The sequence below is a fragment of the Schistocerca americana genome, chromosome 2 (genome assembly GCF_021461395.2).
Source record: "Schistocerca americana isolate TAMUIC-IGC-003095 chromosome 2, iqSchAmer2.1, whole genome shotgun sequence".
Classification (NCBI taxonomy): Eukaryota; Metazoa; Arthropoda; class Insecta; order Orthoptera; family Acrididae; genus Schistocerca; species Schistocerca americana.
This window is the reverse complement of record NC_060120.1, coordinates 175,350,766-175,368,745: the sequence shown is the minus strand read 5'-3', so window position 1 is coordinate 175,368,745 and position 17,980 is coordinate 175,350,766. Positions and strand designations below refer to the sequence as shown.

Sequence of the window (17,980 nt, the reverse complement as noted above, 5' to 3'; positions counted from 1 at the left end):
GGTTTACTGATTAGTTGTGTTACAACTATGAAATTTACTGTACCATCTTTTAGACAGAAAACGGGGATGGGGTGAATGAATATCTACATCAGTGGCATTGTGTAAAGTTATTTAAAATTGCTTAAAGCTCCCAGCAATCAACAATTGGTCTTTGGATGAAGACAACTTACGAGGCAACATTTAGACAGCTCAGTAAACTTAGAATGCCTTTTGGTTGGGCTTTCCTGACCCGTGCTTGCAGAGTCTGTAGCTTGAAGTGGACTCTGGATATCAACATCCCCTGCCATGGTGTTACTGTCCTGCCTTGGCACCTGCACCTTTCTATCAAAGCAGAGTATAAATTGGCACGCAACTATAGCAAGCCATGTCATACCTGCACCTTAGAAATACTGTGCAATTTAGACAACATTACTCTCACTGCTTCCAACCACAGCAATGAAATGCAGCTGATTCTTACAAGATAATCAATTCGAAAACACCTGTCTCTTCAAGCAAAACCATCAAGATACACCTTGGAAATGGATATTAATAAGTAACTTATAATGATGTAATTACTATCTTGCTAAGTTTCTGCTGTTTCAGAATTGCATGCAGGCATATTGTTGCTTAGTCAAACTGCTTACTTCCAAAATTAACACATTTTAATTGTTCTATGCCAGCCCCAGAACGCTAACACTCATAACATTTAACAGCATACATTTATTTAATGTACAAATTAGTATGGAAATTCTATATAGTTTTTTGAGTGTATAAGCTCCTTCATCAATCACTGATCTTCCCATGGTGGGCTCAATGATACAGATAGCCATACTGTAGGAGTAATCACATGAGAAGGGTGTTTTTGGTGAGGCCAAATGGGGGCAACAGTCTAGTTGAGATGATATCTCACCGTAACAGAGAAATTTGCAGCACCTGAATTAGACTGGATGATTGACTGACATGGTCTTACAACATTAGCCAACAAGGCCTTGCTATGCTGGTACTGCAAATGGCTGAAAGTGACAGAAAACTACAGCCATTATTTTTATGGAGGACATTCAGCTCTACTGTATGGCTTAATAATGATCACATCCTCTTGTATAAAATATTCCAGGGGTAAAATAGTCACCCGTTCAGATCCCCAGATGTGGACTACTCAGAAGGATGTTGAAATCAAAATAACGAAATTTGCATTCTATGAACTGGAGTGTGGAGTGCTAGATCCCATAATTGGATAGATAGGTTAGAGAATTTAAAAAGAAAAGTGGATAAGCTGAAGCTATATTTTGCAAAATTAGAATTAGTAAAACGGGGTGGTAGAAAAAACGAACAGGATTTCTCGTCAGAAGAGTACAGAGTTATCAACATAAAATCAAATATACAGAATGGAGGAGGAATAGGTCTACTAATGAATACGAAAACAGCTACTATAAACAGCACAATAAGACTACATCCACCACAGTAGTAAAAGTACATATGTCTACTAGTTCTGCAGAAGACTGACAGAAAGAATGTGTGATGAAAGAGGAAGAATGACAAGGAAAGCTACCTGACAATTCTGTACAGACTACGCTTTAATCATTGCTAACACTTGGTTTAAGAATCATGAAAGATGGCTGAATACAACAAAGAGCCCTGGATACATTGAACGGTTTCAGACAGATTGCAGATTACTTAATGGTGGAAAAGGGATTCTGAATCCAGATTTTAAACTGCAAAACTCTTCTACAGGCAGAGATTCTCATAATTTACTGACTGAACAGCAAATTAAAACTGAAGAAACTGCAGAAAATAACAACATGTAACTTGGATAAACTGAAAGAACCAGTGGTTGTTGAAAGTTTTGAAGGGAGCTTTAGGCAACAATTGACAGAAACTGGGGAAAGGAGTACAACAGAAGACAAATGAGTAGCTTTACAAGATAAAATAGGGAGGGCAGCACATCAAATGTGCAAAAATACAAGGCCTAGTTTAACTTCTCAGATAACACACCTGACAGTGAATTCAGTCGATGAAAGAAGAAAATATAAAAATGCCCAAATGAAGTGGCATCCTTTCCTTTTCAGGGCATTGTTATACCAAATGAGCTAACCAGGTACACCTAACTAACTATGTATTCATTTCATTCTGCAATGGAGCGTATACTGTTATGAAATTTCCTAATGGAGTGTATATTGTTATGAAATTTCCTGACTTTTTATAAGACTGTGTGAGGAAAGGTCTCGATTTTAAACACTTTTTTGCTAGTATTTCAATTTTTATATCCTTTATGTTCTCCTTATCTAATTTAACTTTCTTGATGATATGAGTTCTTCTGGCTCTTAATTAGGCTCTCTTTGGCAAAAGGATTTAATTTAAACCAAAACTATCCTCTGGAAAATCCAGGATGGAATAAAGACAATATTATGAAAAAGATAAGAGTGCTATTCACCATATAGCAGAGATGTTCAGCCACATACAGGCACAACAAAAAGAAATAATCAGCCAGAGACAGTGGTCATGTGTCTGTGAGTTGCATTTGCATGAATATGTGTGTGTGTGGGGGGGGAGGGGGGGGGGGGTCTAATTCGGAAGAAGGCCTTTTAACTGAAAGCTAGTTGTTAACAGTCTTTTTGTTCGGCATATCTTTGATTCAACATCTCCTCAATATGGTGAGCAGGAATTTATCTTTTTCATAATATTGTCAAAAATATCCTCTCTTTGCTGGGGAGTGAGTGCTTGAAAATGCTTGACCTGGCAATTTACAGTCCGCTTTTTGTCTGATTTGATGAAAAGAAGGCCTTTCAATCTTTCTTAATTTTTCCAGTCATCACTGATCTATAAAGCTTATGACCAATTCTGCTTATACATACGAGGGTGATTCAAATGAAAACCTTAAATATTTTTTTAAATATTATTTATCGTGCAGAAGTGGTACAAAGCTGTACGACTTTTCAACATAATCTCCCCCATGCTCAATGCAAGTCCTCCTGCACTTACAAAGTGCATAAATTCTTTAGAATAAAATTCTTTTGGTAGTTCGCGCGACCACTCATGCACTGCGTGGCGTACTTCTTCATCAGAATGGAACTTATTTCCTCTCATTGCGTCTTTGAGTGGTCCAAACATGGAAATCACTTGAGGCAAGGTTTGGTGAGTATGGTGGATGAGGAAGACACTCAAAATGCAGTCTGTGATTGTTGCAACTGTTATACGGGCAGTGTGGGGCCTTGCATTGTCATGTTGCAAAAGGGCACCTGCTGACAACAATCCACGTCGGTTGGTGGAAGTGAACCCAGGTTTCGTCCCCAGTAACGATTCTTGCAAGGAAGCCATCACCTTCTCGTTCAAAGCACAGAAGAAATTTTTCACAAGCATCAACACATCGTTCTCTCATTTCAGGAGTCAGCTGCCATGGCACCCATCTTGCAGACACTTTGTGAAACTGGAGCACATCATGTACAATGTGGTGTGCTGACCCATGACTAATCTGTAAACATGCTGCAATATCATTCAGTGTCACTTTGCAGTTTTCCTTCACTATGGCTTCAACTGCTGCAATGTTCTGTGGAGTCACAACTCATTGTGCCTGACCTGGACGAGGATCATCTTCCACTGAAGTCACACCATTTGCGAACTTCCTACTCCATTCATAGACTTGCTGTTGTGACAAACACGCATCACTGTACTGAACCTGAATTCGTCAATAAATTTCAATAGGTTTCACACCTTCACTACGCAAAAACCGAATAACAGAATGCTGTTCTTCCCTGGTGTAAGTCGCAAGTAGGGCGGCCATCTTTATACTGATACTGCGACGGTATGTGTGCATCTGCACTATGCTGCCACCTAAAGGCCATTCTGCATGCTGTTTGTAGCACGCTTATCAACTTATAGGATAATGGCGTGAAATTTCGATTCATTATTACAAATTTAAGATTTTTTATTAGACTCACCCTCATAGCAGTGTGGTTGGGACATCATCTACGAAGCAAATCCTTATGTGGAGTTGCAACAGAAAACAATGAATGAAACTGTATTGTCACTGAAGAAGTCACAGTCTGCCACAAATTGGTGGAGGTTGACATGCAAAATGGTGTAGGTTAAATAGCTCTCTTTGTTATAGTGTGACTGATTGAAAATGCCTACTGACAGTTTCCAATTCAATGAAAAGAAGACCTTTTCATCTTTTGTAATTTTTTCAGTCACTGAGTTATAAAGCTTGTGACCAATTTGAACTAAAACACAGAGGTGAGGTCTGCTGGCATGTGCACGAATCTAAGATGTTACCAGTACAGATGGCTCTCAAACTCTATATTCAAGATAATTAATTGATAACATAATGACTTTTGACACATATTTGGTTTTTGGGAGATTATTTTGAATTATACATCAATGTGGACCTCACTAGTCCACCATTACATTATTAACAGCAGCCGCACTTCTTTGGTTTCTGATCTCAATAAATGTGCCATGTGAGGAGAAAGATTTTACTCCTACTTACATTTTATTTCAGCTAGATTGTTGTCCCCATGCTTCAATTTATATAATATTTATATCAGCCTACTTTTATACTGGAACTGAAAAACCACTGTAAATCAATTTTACAGCCACTGGCAAATCACTAGGGATTAACTTACAGAATATTTTGAACATTTTCTGTACAATGAACTGGGGAAACCAAAATCCCATAAGCACAGTTTCCAGAGACAAAATGCAAACTTCTCTCATCAAGTAACAAATTTTTATTATCTCATGTAATAATGAAAATGTAGTGCCACATTATCATATGACAAGTGTTCAAATTATAAATTATTATTCTTACCTGAAGGCCTTGTAAGCTTTCGTTTTTGCTTCCACCTCTTGCTGATACTGAGGGTCGTCTTCAAAGCCTGGCAACTGCTGCAATTCAGTGCAGTTCTGAAGAATGATTTCATAAAGTCTCGTTATATCCTGAGGGCGAGTTTTCTTTCCTTCACCTGATCCAGCCTGCAAAATAATTGAAAAATAAATGAACTGAATAATTCCTTGTGCACGTCTTGATTAGCAATTCATCATAATTGTTATCAACTTTTGGCCCATTTGCGGTCATCTTTCGTTTTAAAATAAACAGTAGAAAGTATTTACTTGTGTCTGCAAATTGTGTGACCAACATATATAATTCCACTGCATTTCATTACTGAAATAAGATCTCTTTTCTGTTTTTCCTTGGGAAAAAAAAAGACTTCATCATTAGAGCCAATCAGTGCAAAGAATACATAAGACTTTGTGATGCACAAACATTTCGAATGCCTTCAGGAATTTCAGTGCATTCATGTTTAAGGTCTATGCTTCCATACTGTGCTGGACACATTTGTTTTACTGAAATTTTAACTTGTACACAACAATGCCTCCAGTTTATTTTATTTTTTTAAGTTGTATCTTACTACTTCAATATGGTTGTTTAGAGACTAAATTCTATTGCTGTTGAACAGATATTGTCTAACAGATCTTTACAGTATTTAAAGAATGCAGTTGATAAGCTTTGCAGGTTTGCTATCGGCAGAGGACTCTTTCATGAGTGAGCAGATAATAAACTGTAGGGTTGAGAAGGTAAACTTGTTGAGCAGCTCTCTCACTCTAGATACTTAACAATGCCAATGCTTCTACTGTGATTTCAGCCATCTGATCCCAGTACTAATTGTCAGTTATTCATATTTTGTTTTAGTTTTATTAAAAATTGACATACAGTATAACCCTGCTTTTACACTCCAGAATGAATGTTTTCTCGTCGTTCACTACATTTTTTATCGTGCCCATCACATTTCCTATGTTCACAATGTTAATTTGCATCCAATTTTGCATTAACATATTTATAATTTTCCCATGATTTACATTTTGTGAAAAAATGTTCTTGCAGAAAAAAACTGAAATAACTGAAGTACAATGACGCTAGCATCGTGTTGGCCACCAAACAGGTTTACAGACTTTACATAGTTACTTTTCTTGACACCAGTGGGCTCTGCACAGCACATCTGAACCATAAAGGGGTAACAATTCATGCAGTATCTCCTTGCACAGTCAAGCACTACTCGGCGTGTTGGCTGATGGGAGTAACAAGGTTCGTTCGAATACAGGTATCACAACGATTTAGAAACTGTCTGCTCACGAGCAGCTTTGTGATTGTTGGATCGCTGTAACACTTTTGCTGAACCATATGTAGCGTATTTCTCCATGTGGACACTTGTAGCGCTAGTTAACACCTTTGCTCACTTTACATTGCTCAAAACCTCAATGACTCTTGGTTTAAACACAGCATTAAGTACGTAATTTTTCGTGCTTAGCAAGATGTGTTTTGAGAATTTATTCTCTTTGTCAAGTGCAATTTTTACATTAGTATTTTTTGTTATGTTTCGCTAACAGCGGGAGTGATAGTTTGCGTGTGTAATTGAGGAGGCACAGTACCTGATAATCTCAAAAAGATGACTACAGTGCAAAGTGTGCAGAACAACAAATACGCAAACATCACACAAAATAATTATATAAATATTTGCACTTGACAACGAGAATAAATTCTCGAAACATATCATGCTAAGCATGAAAAAATATGTAACTGGTGCAGTGATTCATTATTTAAATAATGAATGAGACCTGCAGGCTTTCCAAAAACATCAATTATGATTTATGAAATTAAGCCGAACTTTTTCACTTCCCAGGCAGTTAGCAGTTACAGTTACATCAGTGTTTTTTTGTTAGGTAATAAACCTGTATTAGATAATAAACAAGTCCATGGAGTATCTTCTGCCTGTTATGTACATATATCATACATATAGCGTGAAAATGTAAGGGGGAAACCAATACATAAATTTTACCACCTAAAACTATTATTTCCCACCTTTTAAATTTTCCCGCATTTTACACAAGCTTTTTAAAAGTCCCTTGAAAAGTGTGAAAGAAGGTTTCACCGTATTGGAAAAAGGAAGTATGCTACCTTTTATAGTGATTATATAATGATTTGTTACATCCAAGATCACTTAAAAATTACAGCAATCACATTACCAGCTTCAGCACTTGATTATCATCTTCAGGTGTGATTAATCCACTAATAGCTTCACCATGATATAGACCAGTTCCAAATAAGCAATCTGAACATCATGAGGTTTTATAAAATATGTCATTGAATACACCATATTGTCACATATTAAAAGAGTCTCTTTTAATATGTGATGATATGGTGTATATTGACATATATTATAGTACCTGATGATATTCAGAATACTAATGGAGATGGGACCTGGGTATACTGACTAAAACAGAGGTTGGATAGAGTTTCAGGGAGAGCATAAGGGAACAATTGACACGAATGGGGGAAAGAAATACAGTAGAAGAAGAATGGGTAGCTCTGAGGGATGAAGTAGCGAAGGCAGTAGAGGATCAAGTAGGTAAAAAGACGAGGGGTAGTAGAAATCCTTGGGTAACAGAAGAAATATTGAACTTAATTGATGAAAGGAGAAAATATATAAATGCAGTAAATGAAGCAGGCAACAAGGAATACAAACGTCTCAAAAATGAGATCGACAGGAAGTGTAAAATGGCTAAGCAGGGATGGCTAGAGGACAAATGTAAGCATGTAGAGGCGTATCTCACTAGGGGTAAGATAGATACTGCCTACAGGAAAATTAAAGAGACCTTTGGAAAAAAGAGAACCACTTGTATGAATATCAAGAGCTCGGATGGAAACTCAGTTCTAAGCAAAGAAGGGAAAGCAGAAAGGTGGAAGGAGTATATAAAAGGTCTATACAAGGGCGATGCACTTGAGGACAATATTATGGAAATGGAACAGGATGTAGATGAAGATGAAATGGGAGATAGGATACTGCGTGAAGAGTTTGACAGAGCACTGAAAGACATGAGTCGAAAAAAAGGCCCCGCGAGTAGACAACATTCCATTAGAACTACTGATGGCCTTGGGAGAGCCAGTCCTGACAAAACTCTACCATCTGGTGAGCAAGATATATGAGACAGGCGAAATACCCTCAGACTTCAAGAAGAATATAATAATGCCAATCCCAAAGAAAGCAGGTGTTGACAGATGTGAAAATTACCGAACTATTAGTTTAATTAGTCACAGCCGCTAAATACTAATGCGAATTCTTTACAGACAAATGGAAAAACTGGTAGAAGCCGACCTCGGGGAAGATCAGTTTGGATTCCGTAGAAATATTGGAACACGTGAGGCAATACTGACCTTATGACTCACCTTAGAAGAAAGATTAAGGAAAGGCAAACCTACATTTCTAGCATTTGTAGACTTAGAGAAATCTTTTGACAATGTTGACTGGTATACTCTCTTTCAAATTCTAAAAGTGGCAGGGGTAAAATACAGGGAGAGAAAGGCTATTTACAATTTGTACAGAAACCAGATGGCAGATATAAGAGTCGAAGGATATGAAAGGGAAGCAGTGGTTGGGAAGGGAGTGAGACAGGGTTGTAGCCTCTCCCCGATGTTATTCAATCTGTATATTGAGCAAGCAGTAAAGGAAACAAAAGAAAAATTTGGAGTAGGTATTAAAATCCATGGAGAAGAAATAAAAACTTCGAGGTTCACTGATGACATTGTAATTCTATCAGAGACCGCAAAGGACTTGGAAGAGCAGCTGAACGGAATGGAAAGTGTCTTGAAAGGAGGATATAAGATGAACATCAACAAAAGCAAAACGAGGATAATGGAATGTAGTCGAATTAAGTCAGGTGATGCTGAGTGAATTAGATTAGGAAATGAGACACTTAAAGTAGTAAAGGAGTTTTGCTATTTGGGGAGCAAAACAACTGATGATGGTCGAAGTAGAGAGGATATAAAATGTAGACTGGCAATGGCAAGGAAAGCGTTTCTGAAGAAGAGAAATTTGTTAACATCGAGTATAAATTTAAGTGTCAGAAAGTCGTTTCTGAAAGTATTTGTATGGAGTGTAGCCATGTATGGAAGTGAAACTGGACAATAAATAGTTTGGACAAGAAGAAAATAGAAGCTTTCGAAATGTGGTGCTACAGAAGAATGCTGAAGATTAGATGGGTAGATCATATAACTAATGAGGAGGTATTGAATAGAATTGGGGAGAAGAGGAGTTTGTGGCACAACTTGACAAGAAGAAGGGACCGGTTGGTAGGACATGTTCTGAGGCATCAAGGGATTACAAACTTAGCATTGGAGGGCAGCGTGGAGGGTAAAAATCGTAGAGGGAGGCAAAGAGATGAATACACTAAACAGATTCAGAAGGATGTAGGTTGCAGTAGGTACTGGGAGATGAAGAACCTTGCACAGGATAGAGTAGCATGGATAGCTGCATCAAACCAGTCTCAGGACTGAAGACCACAACAACAACAACAACAACAACAACAATGGTAATTGTTAAATATCTTGACAAAGCTTTTAGTGAATTAATCATACTCAAACAAGGCAATGAAGGCAGAATCCGGTGGTTAAAAAAAAATCAGTGGGATGTGAGCACAAAAGTAGTGGTAGTAATGGTCATGGTGCTGGTGGTAACTGGGGGAGGGGGGGGGGGGGGGCAGTGGCAGATAAAGAAACTACAACATAAATTTACAATCATTAGATGCATATTTCCTTACAATGAACTATGTTGGTACACTGGTTGGGGCTTATGAGTGCTCAGTTGGTACGGCTGTGTTCAAAAGTACCACTCTGTTCATCAAAAGTAACAACTTAAGGACCAAGCGAGGTGCGCAGTGGTTGGGATGCTGGTCTCGCATTTGGGAGGACGACAGTTCAATCCAGCATACGGCCATCCTGATTTAGGTTTACCCTAATTTCCCTAAATCAGTTCCGGCAAATGCCGGGATGGTTCCTTTGAAAGGGCACAGCCAACTTCCTTCCTTATCCTTCCCTAATCCGATGAGACCGATGACCTCACTGTTTGGTCTCTTCCACTAAATCAACCAACCAACAACTTTAGGCTGACTAAAAAAAAAAAAAAAAAAAAAAAAAAATGTTCAGCACATTTCAGAATTAGTCAACAAGGTGCTAACTGTGGTATTGATGGCATGCTGCTCACAGCTACTTAAGAGATGGCACTTTTAAACCAGGCATGCTACCAAGTGAGCTCGCTCTTCCAGCACTCACCGTTCTCTGAGGGGTGGCACCATGCTCAGTAACCTCTAGAGGACAGTAAATTGACATGATCTCATTGCTCATGACTCTGATTGGCAAGCACGTCATTTTAGGCAGCCACACTCACGAGTTTCGCCTCAGATTCAGTGCATCAATAGACTTAACAACATTAGTACAGGAGACTGCAGTGAAGTCAATACATCAACATAGCACAACACTACTACACATTACTAATATTCAGAGACTAGGGTATCATCAGCATTCAAGACAATATGTTTCTATTAAGAACATTACTTTCATTGTATGTAACTAACCACCACAGAAAAACCTACAGCTTTACAAAGTTATGTTTACCTCAAGTATTAAATGTACACAGTGTAAAATAAACTTGTTAATGTGTTACCTTTCTGTAGATGTTTTATTGTCTATTATAGCCACCTGTGCTACTGACATATAACTAATTAGCGCAACAAGTGAAATCACGGTCAGTCGATGAGTGAGAGAAAGAGGCTGAAACATTGTTAAGAAAGCACTGGTGTGGTGATAATAATACAATAGTGAAAGCCATACAGCCGATTGTTTTCAGAACTTTCAATTCACAACACTAATCACAACCTCCTGGTGCACTGTATTCTATCTTTCTTGGTTACCACCACCAGCACTTTCAGAAACTCATTTAGTAACTTTAATGTAATGAACAACTTCTGAAATGAATACAAATTAAATTTGGAATTGTCAGCAGTGTTCAAGAGTCATGAACATTTGGCAACCCACCTGAAGTGGGATGGGTTGTGACAGTCCTACAAATCGGGACATACAGCGAAAATCATCTGGCAATGCTAGTGGTCAAATATGACTTGTAGCAATTCTGAATGACATTCATAATCAAAAGCCTTTCCATTATCTATAAAGCACATGAAAACGTCTTTCTGGCAATCATCACAGTTCTGGAGAAAAGCATCTAAAACACTCACAGCTTCATGTATTCTAGTTCCATTCCTAGTCACATTGGGGAGGGGGATTATCAAAATGTTTGATGAGGTTTGGTAATCATGATTTATACATCATCAGACACAACTTCAAAATATTTAAAAGCAAACATTAAACTTTGAGGCTTTTACTTACAAGAAAATCACACAAAGAATATTATGCTGAGACTTCAATATTTGCATTATGAGTATTTTCATGTAATTTACTTTCAACTTCGACTATCCCAATAAGAATGCAGTAAAATTACTAACATTTTATCAAACCATGATGGTTTGGGTCAAAATCATGATATTATGCCATATAGTGACGACCACATGAGGGAAGGATCAGAAATGCTGCCATCAATACAAACAAAAAAGAGACTAAAAATGTTACCAACATAGCTGAAATCTGCTATAAATCTTTGCTATTATGTATTGTGGATAAATGGAATCGAAACTTACTGCACAACATTAATTACATACATTTCTTAAAGCACAAGAGAGATGAAACTGACAACCAATAAAAGTATAATTTGAATAATAATTCATTCTCCGGAGTGTGAAGATTTAGATCATTACGATTAGATAGCAAAAAATTACATGACGAAGTTTCGGGCCTTTCATATCTTTAATAGCTTATAGTACTGCCAACAGACACATATAAAAGTGATAACACTATCCTAGCTTTTGGATACATTAGTTCCCCCTTCCATGGTGAGAGAGGAATAGGTTGGGGAAGGTTAACAATGAAGGGCACCTGACTCGGACTCCAGGATGGTGGATAAATTGAATCTGCCTTTGATATAATTCAATACAGAGTACAACAGTGAAGATTTGTGCACTTTACATTAGCAGTGTACTTAATAAATGGTGCAACACACTTTTTTGTTTGATACTTTCTCAGTCAATAGCCAATGGTGAAGTTATTACTCAGTAACAGAGAAAGAGGAATTTATAACTATACAACTATAAAATTGTTACCTGAGGGATCAAAACCATCTGGTCACAGCAAATGAGCTAGCACTCATCTGGGACACAAACGTGTGGAAGGTTTAAAACAAAAGTGACTTTTTTCTTGATGCACATTTCACAATAACTACTCCTTTCTTCAATTCGATTTACTTTTCTACATCTTTCATTTTCTGACCTGTCTATTCTTCGTCGTGCCCCTCCCACCTCTGTTATGTACAAATACACTTGGCTTTTCACTCTTATTAACCCATCCACGATGTTTTAGCAGTAATCTCTGACTTGCATACTACCCTGTCTTCCACCTTTAAGCTCTCAGGTTTTCATATCTCGTCTGCTGCAGTCAACAATCAGTCTTTCCTTCTCATCCCGTCCAGTCAGTTTCCCCTGACCCACTGTTCTGGGTGATTTTTCCAAAATCTACCACTCTTCCTAAACCTCTCCTGCCCTTTTACTTTGTCACACCTCTTCTTTCCCCTTCTGCCGGAAGAATAAGCCACTGGCTCCAAAAGCTTGCATAAGTGTAATCTTCTTTATGCACGTGTCCTACCACCACTTGAACAGATTTTCAGTCTATCCAATTGCACTACATTAATGTTTGACATTACATATAGCATATAATTTCCTCACTTCTTAAATACTCAATCTTCTAACACTGTTAAATTCAGTTTCTTGGTATTTTTCTTTTTTGCACTTTTAGTCTTAACTTTGTGTCAGGTACTAGTTTAACATGCTCCTTCCCTCTCTCTCGTCCTATTCACTGTTCACAAATTCGTCATAAGCTTACACACTTCAAATTACTACGTGAAATGTCCATAACTGATATCGTGCGATGAATTACACTAATGTGTGTAAGTGGTGTCATAAGTTTAAAACTGGCAGAACAAACGTACACAATAAAGAAAGGAGGGGTGTCCCTCAAATGTGACGGATGAGATGGTGAACAAGAGCAAAGAAAGGTTCACAGCGACCATTGACAGACTTTTGGCGAGATGAATCCAATGTTTCCAGGCATCTCCAGATTTCTTTGGTATGAAATCATTACTCACAGATCAACATGAAATCAACAGAACTGGCCAATCCAGTGAATTTCTTGAGCGCTTAGAACCAAAAGATGAACAATTTCTTGATCCTATTGTAATTGGTAATGAAATATGGTTGGCCCACTGTACCCCAGAGATGAAAATACAATGTCGTGGTGACATCACTCCTCAACATCAGTGAAAAAATTCAAGTCTGTTGTTTCAGCCTGAAAAGTTTTGGTTTCAGCCTTTTGGGACTTTATTTGGATTCTTCGCATTGAATTTCTACCTCATGGGGAAACAATTAATGCTGTGCAGCTCAGTAAAAGCCTAAAAAACTGTGGAGGCTGATACAGAACAGAACAAGGGGAAAGTTTCCAAACATCTAATATCACAACAAGACTCTTGGATTAATTCGGTTAGGACATCATCAACCATCCCACTAATAAACCTGACCTAGAGCTTTTTTCATCCATCTGAAGTTTTTTTTTTTTTTTTTTTTGAGGAGGGGTCAAGGATTAAAGATTTTCTGACGACGGTGAGATCCAGAGTGCTGTTGACCAATGGACCAATGAAACAGCAGGTAACTTTTTTGACAAAAATATGAGAAAGCTTATAATTTGACTGGCAAAATGCACTGAGAACGAAGGTGACTACTTTAAAAATAGTGTTTGATGTACATCTGTGAATTTGTAAATTGTTCATAAATATATTTCATTTCAAATTTTTAAACAATGCAATAATTTTAATTTCTGGATGTGGCCCATAGTTAAGCCTATTGTCTGAATTGGCATGGTTCGTGATCATAGTGGACATGAAACATGCAGCAATAAAATCAACAACAATAAAATATATTACCTCTGTTTTTTCAGCCAGGGATGCCTTTGCTGCATCAACCATCAGTAGATTTCTTTGTATAGTCCGTGTAAGGCGAATGTATGTCAAATATGACAGTAAGTACTGTGCTGAAGACAGAGGTACTCCAGGTCCAGAACGGGTCTTAGCAGACTGAAAAAATTAATACTTCTTTTTACTTTAATTCCATGAGAACAATTTATAGTTTTAAAAGACCAAGTCATTACTGTATCTGAATAAGTGCCTGATTCACATTACTGTCTCTACCCTGAATAGTAAAGCCTCTTTGAATACTGTTGTTTTTATAAGGGTTCTGAACCACTTGTCAATAAAACTTTAGCTGTAGTGTAATCATAAAGTTATGTATTAAATCATCCCTTAGGAATGAATTTTTTTTAAAATTAAATTTTGGATATAAGTCCTTTCATTCAAATCAAAATGTGTGCACAGTATTACAGTCCAGCTCTTAGACACAATTACATCAGTTTAATTGGACAGAGGACATCAACAACATTACACAAAACTTTCATAGAATACAAATCAACAGAAGGTCCCAGAGACAGCTTCATACCTGATCTGCTTTCAGTTCATCCTTTACTGCTGCTATAGCATCTTTACAGTCCAAAAGTAACTTCTCAATAAGTTCAATTTTGGATGCATTGTCTTCGGCACGCACTAAGCTTTTGTCCAATTCCTGTTCAGAAATGAAGAATAAACGCACTCGTTCTGGTCTGGCTGTCACAGAACGTCCTCTCCATTCAACTTCACATAGAGTTTCAGCTTTCCGTTCACGGGTCTGTACAATCAACAGCTGTAAAAAAAACAGAAAGGAAGTAAAATGGATTATTTAGGAAAATTGGTGTGCTGAAAGACTGAAAATATACATTTTATCAATGCATATTTATGTGAAGACTGTGAAGGCGAGACAGACAGAGTTAAATGGTTAAACTAGAGAAGCAAAGTTTCTCTTCCTGCTGAAACGTAGCAAGGTGGGGGTGGAGGGTGAATCCATTTAATACAATTCAACTACTTGAATACAATTTTTTTTTCGTTATGTACATAATACATACACTACAGGTATGTAGAGTAATTAATTTCTTGATCCATGACTTATTCATAAAACATTATACTTCACCAAGTGCCCTAGTTGTATTTCATTGCAAAGGAATAATTAGTTTAACTACAACAGTTAATTAAACATATTACGTTACTACAAAACAAGTGGAGTTAATACTTCGTCTGAGCAAATAGTTAATTGTTTGTAAAATAATGTACCTCGCTCAAAAGCCCTTCAGTTGTTCATTTTGGTAAGCATTTCATGTTTTCCAAAAATTCTACAATTTAAAAAGAAATTTGTAATTATAATTCTACTTCCCATAATATACTTTTGCTATTTTGTTCTTTAAAACTGTGTAATTCTGAGAACTGAATTTTGCTGCCCTCCATTTTTTAAACTGAAAAGCACATTTGTTTAACAGTATAAGGTTTTAATTAAAAAACTGAGTAAATTACAAATGTAAGAATATTGTATGACAATCAGTACATCCCAATGGAGGTATACACAATTTAACTAAATAATCCACCTAGCTGTTTTTTTTTTTCAGTAATTCACACACATAAACCAATTTGTTGCTTGTTCCTTTATAATGTTATCCCTACACATGCCAATACATAGTTGTGAGAATCCATTGTTTAGTCAGTCAGCATCTGGCAATCAAAGTGTGAACATCTACATCAGAATCCACAGTCTGCCACCAGTATGTTAACATCTATATATCAGTGCAAATGTCTTTGGAAAGCTCTTTGAGTTTGTGGGAATGACTCACTTTGGAAACATTGCATAGTTACTGTATTATATTTGTGTTGGTAGACTCTGAACTTGCTTGAGAAGGAACACTAATTAAAGACTGCCATTGTGTAAATAGTTCGTAGTTCAATAAATACGCTTAACCGTGTTTATTATTCAATATGAGACTTTTTACAAAGTGATCATCAAGTGATTATAAGTTACAATAAATCCGAAAATGTATCATTTTAACTAATGCTGTATTGGATACATCACTTCAAAAATTGGTAGAAAATTAGAACCAACAACTAGATGACGGATACTCGGCGACGAATTACCAAGGACACATAACACACCACAGGTGAGTCACATCACATTGTGTAAATAACTCCAGAGGGAAGGTCCTTACTCAGTCCAATAATCTAAGAGATATAACTGCATGCAAACATGACTTAGCCTGGCCAATTCTTATAATGCATTTCGGTTCCATCACAAACATAGAACCAAACTATGGACACACACTGAGGTTATAAATTTATGACTGAAGAAAAGATGGAACCAAGAGTAATGAATAACTCATACTGAAGCAAATGGAAGAGGGGTTTAACTTCAGGCTACACAAATCTTCCTCAGAAATGGAGAGGATGAGTGATAGTATCTTTCACATACACTCTTGAAATCGTGTTCTCTCTTCTCCTGTACCAATGCATTAACCCAAAAGATAAAATACCCTTCATTACTATTCTGTATTCCACAGCCCCTTGTAGTTTAATTTCTCACATGCTACATCTGAATGAAACACCTCATTATGTAGTAAAAGAGAGTACCAAAATGAGTCTTCTTGACACATTAATGAAAATTACTGATAAACAAAACTATGTAAGACTAGGATTTGAACACACAGTTTTGTGTCTTTGTGATTGGTGTTCTACTGTTGAAGTCCACAGAATATGGAAACATAGGAAAGAAGTATTAGCAGAATAAGTTTGCTTAGCAACATGTTCAGTTGGCAGAATGATATACACAAAGGACCAGGTTGTTGAAGTGCAACATAAATAAAGCTATAAAAGCTATAACTGAATGCTGGACACAAATATAACTAACGACTCCACATGAATTGGCAAAAATAATCACTAACTAAATGGTGGAGGTGCTGAGCAGTAGATACACATACAAACGAAAACTTCGAGCAAACTACAGTCACATTCTTTTTCATGAACCAATCCACAAGTCAGCACCTTCATTACAGGGTCACTGGTTATCTTTACCCATTACGTATCTTGGATTCACAGAGAATCTTATAGTATTGTTATCACAATACACAACATTTATAACAATAGTATATTCTAGATTGTTCACATAGTTTGTTGCAAAAGATACAGTGTGCCTTCCCCCATACTACACTTTTCTATTAAAAAAAGCTGCATTGATATATTATGAGGCTCATGACCACTCACATCTAATGTATCCAGCAATTCTCCATGACCATGACTTCTCATTTCCAGAAGATCATTAATCGCACTTTCATCACCGATGTTATAAGCACAATAACGTAAACTTGGAGCAATTTCATCGACTCTCTGCTTGTACAACAGTTGGTCATCTTCAGGAAGTGCAAGAGACAGCTTTTCATACACCATTCTAGAAAAACAACTTTCTTTAACACATATGTTTACCACAAAGCCATATTATTGTTCGACATAGAATGTGAATGTATCTTACAGTGTAATTTACTAGTTTGATGAATAGCAGATAGTATAATTACAAACCTCAAAACATTTTTACTTACTAGTGATCTTTAGTAATACTCTTACTTTAAAATTAAGTGAGAAAAGTTATTCCTGGTGGTTATGATTACATGGCACTTTTTCAAGGTCAATAATTTTATTTAAACTACTTCAAATTTTACATGCACACAAATTAAGATGACAGCACTAATTATTCAGTTTTGGATAACTGGGCTTTATTAAATAAATACTGCAAAATGACAATGTAGATATAAAATATGTCTCTTCCGAAGCAATGACATTATTTCACAACATCGTCTTTCAGTCCATAACCAATCTGATGTGGTCCAAAATTAGTTATGTAGCATGGAACAATTGCAGAGAGTGCCAGTCTTTCTACCAAAAGGATCAGTGTAAAAAATGCTGTCTTTTCAACACTTAAGCAAGTTACACAATTTGAGAATACCACTTTCAACACTTTTCTTTTTTATGAAAGACTGAAATCTCACAAAAGCTTAACTTCCACACTACTGCTTCAATCATCTCCAATTTCATATTTCTTGCTTTATAAAAATGAAATATTA

General features: G+C 36.8%; 1 protein-coding gene across 1 annotated transcript in view; it reads right to left on the bottom strand.

The window, feature by feature from the left end:
- LOC124594900 (signal recognition particle subunit SRP68) overlaps positions 1-17,980 on the bottom strand; it is a 72,840-nt gene that overhangs the window by 11,491 nt on the left and 43,369 nt on the right. Inside the window, exons 6-9 of the mRNA XM_047133375.1 lie at positions 17,127-17,310; positions 14,455-14,694; positions 13,887-14,036; positions 4,784-4,947 (exon numbers count right to left, since the gene is read on the bottom strand). Coding sequence (XP_046989331.1) covers positions 4,784-4,947; positions 13,887-14,036; positions 14,455-14,694; positions 17,127-17,310 — 738 coding nt within the window. The remainder of the gene's footprint in view (positions 1-4,783; positions 4,948-13,886; positions 14,037-14,454; positions 14,695-17,126; positions 17,311-17,980) is intronic.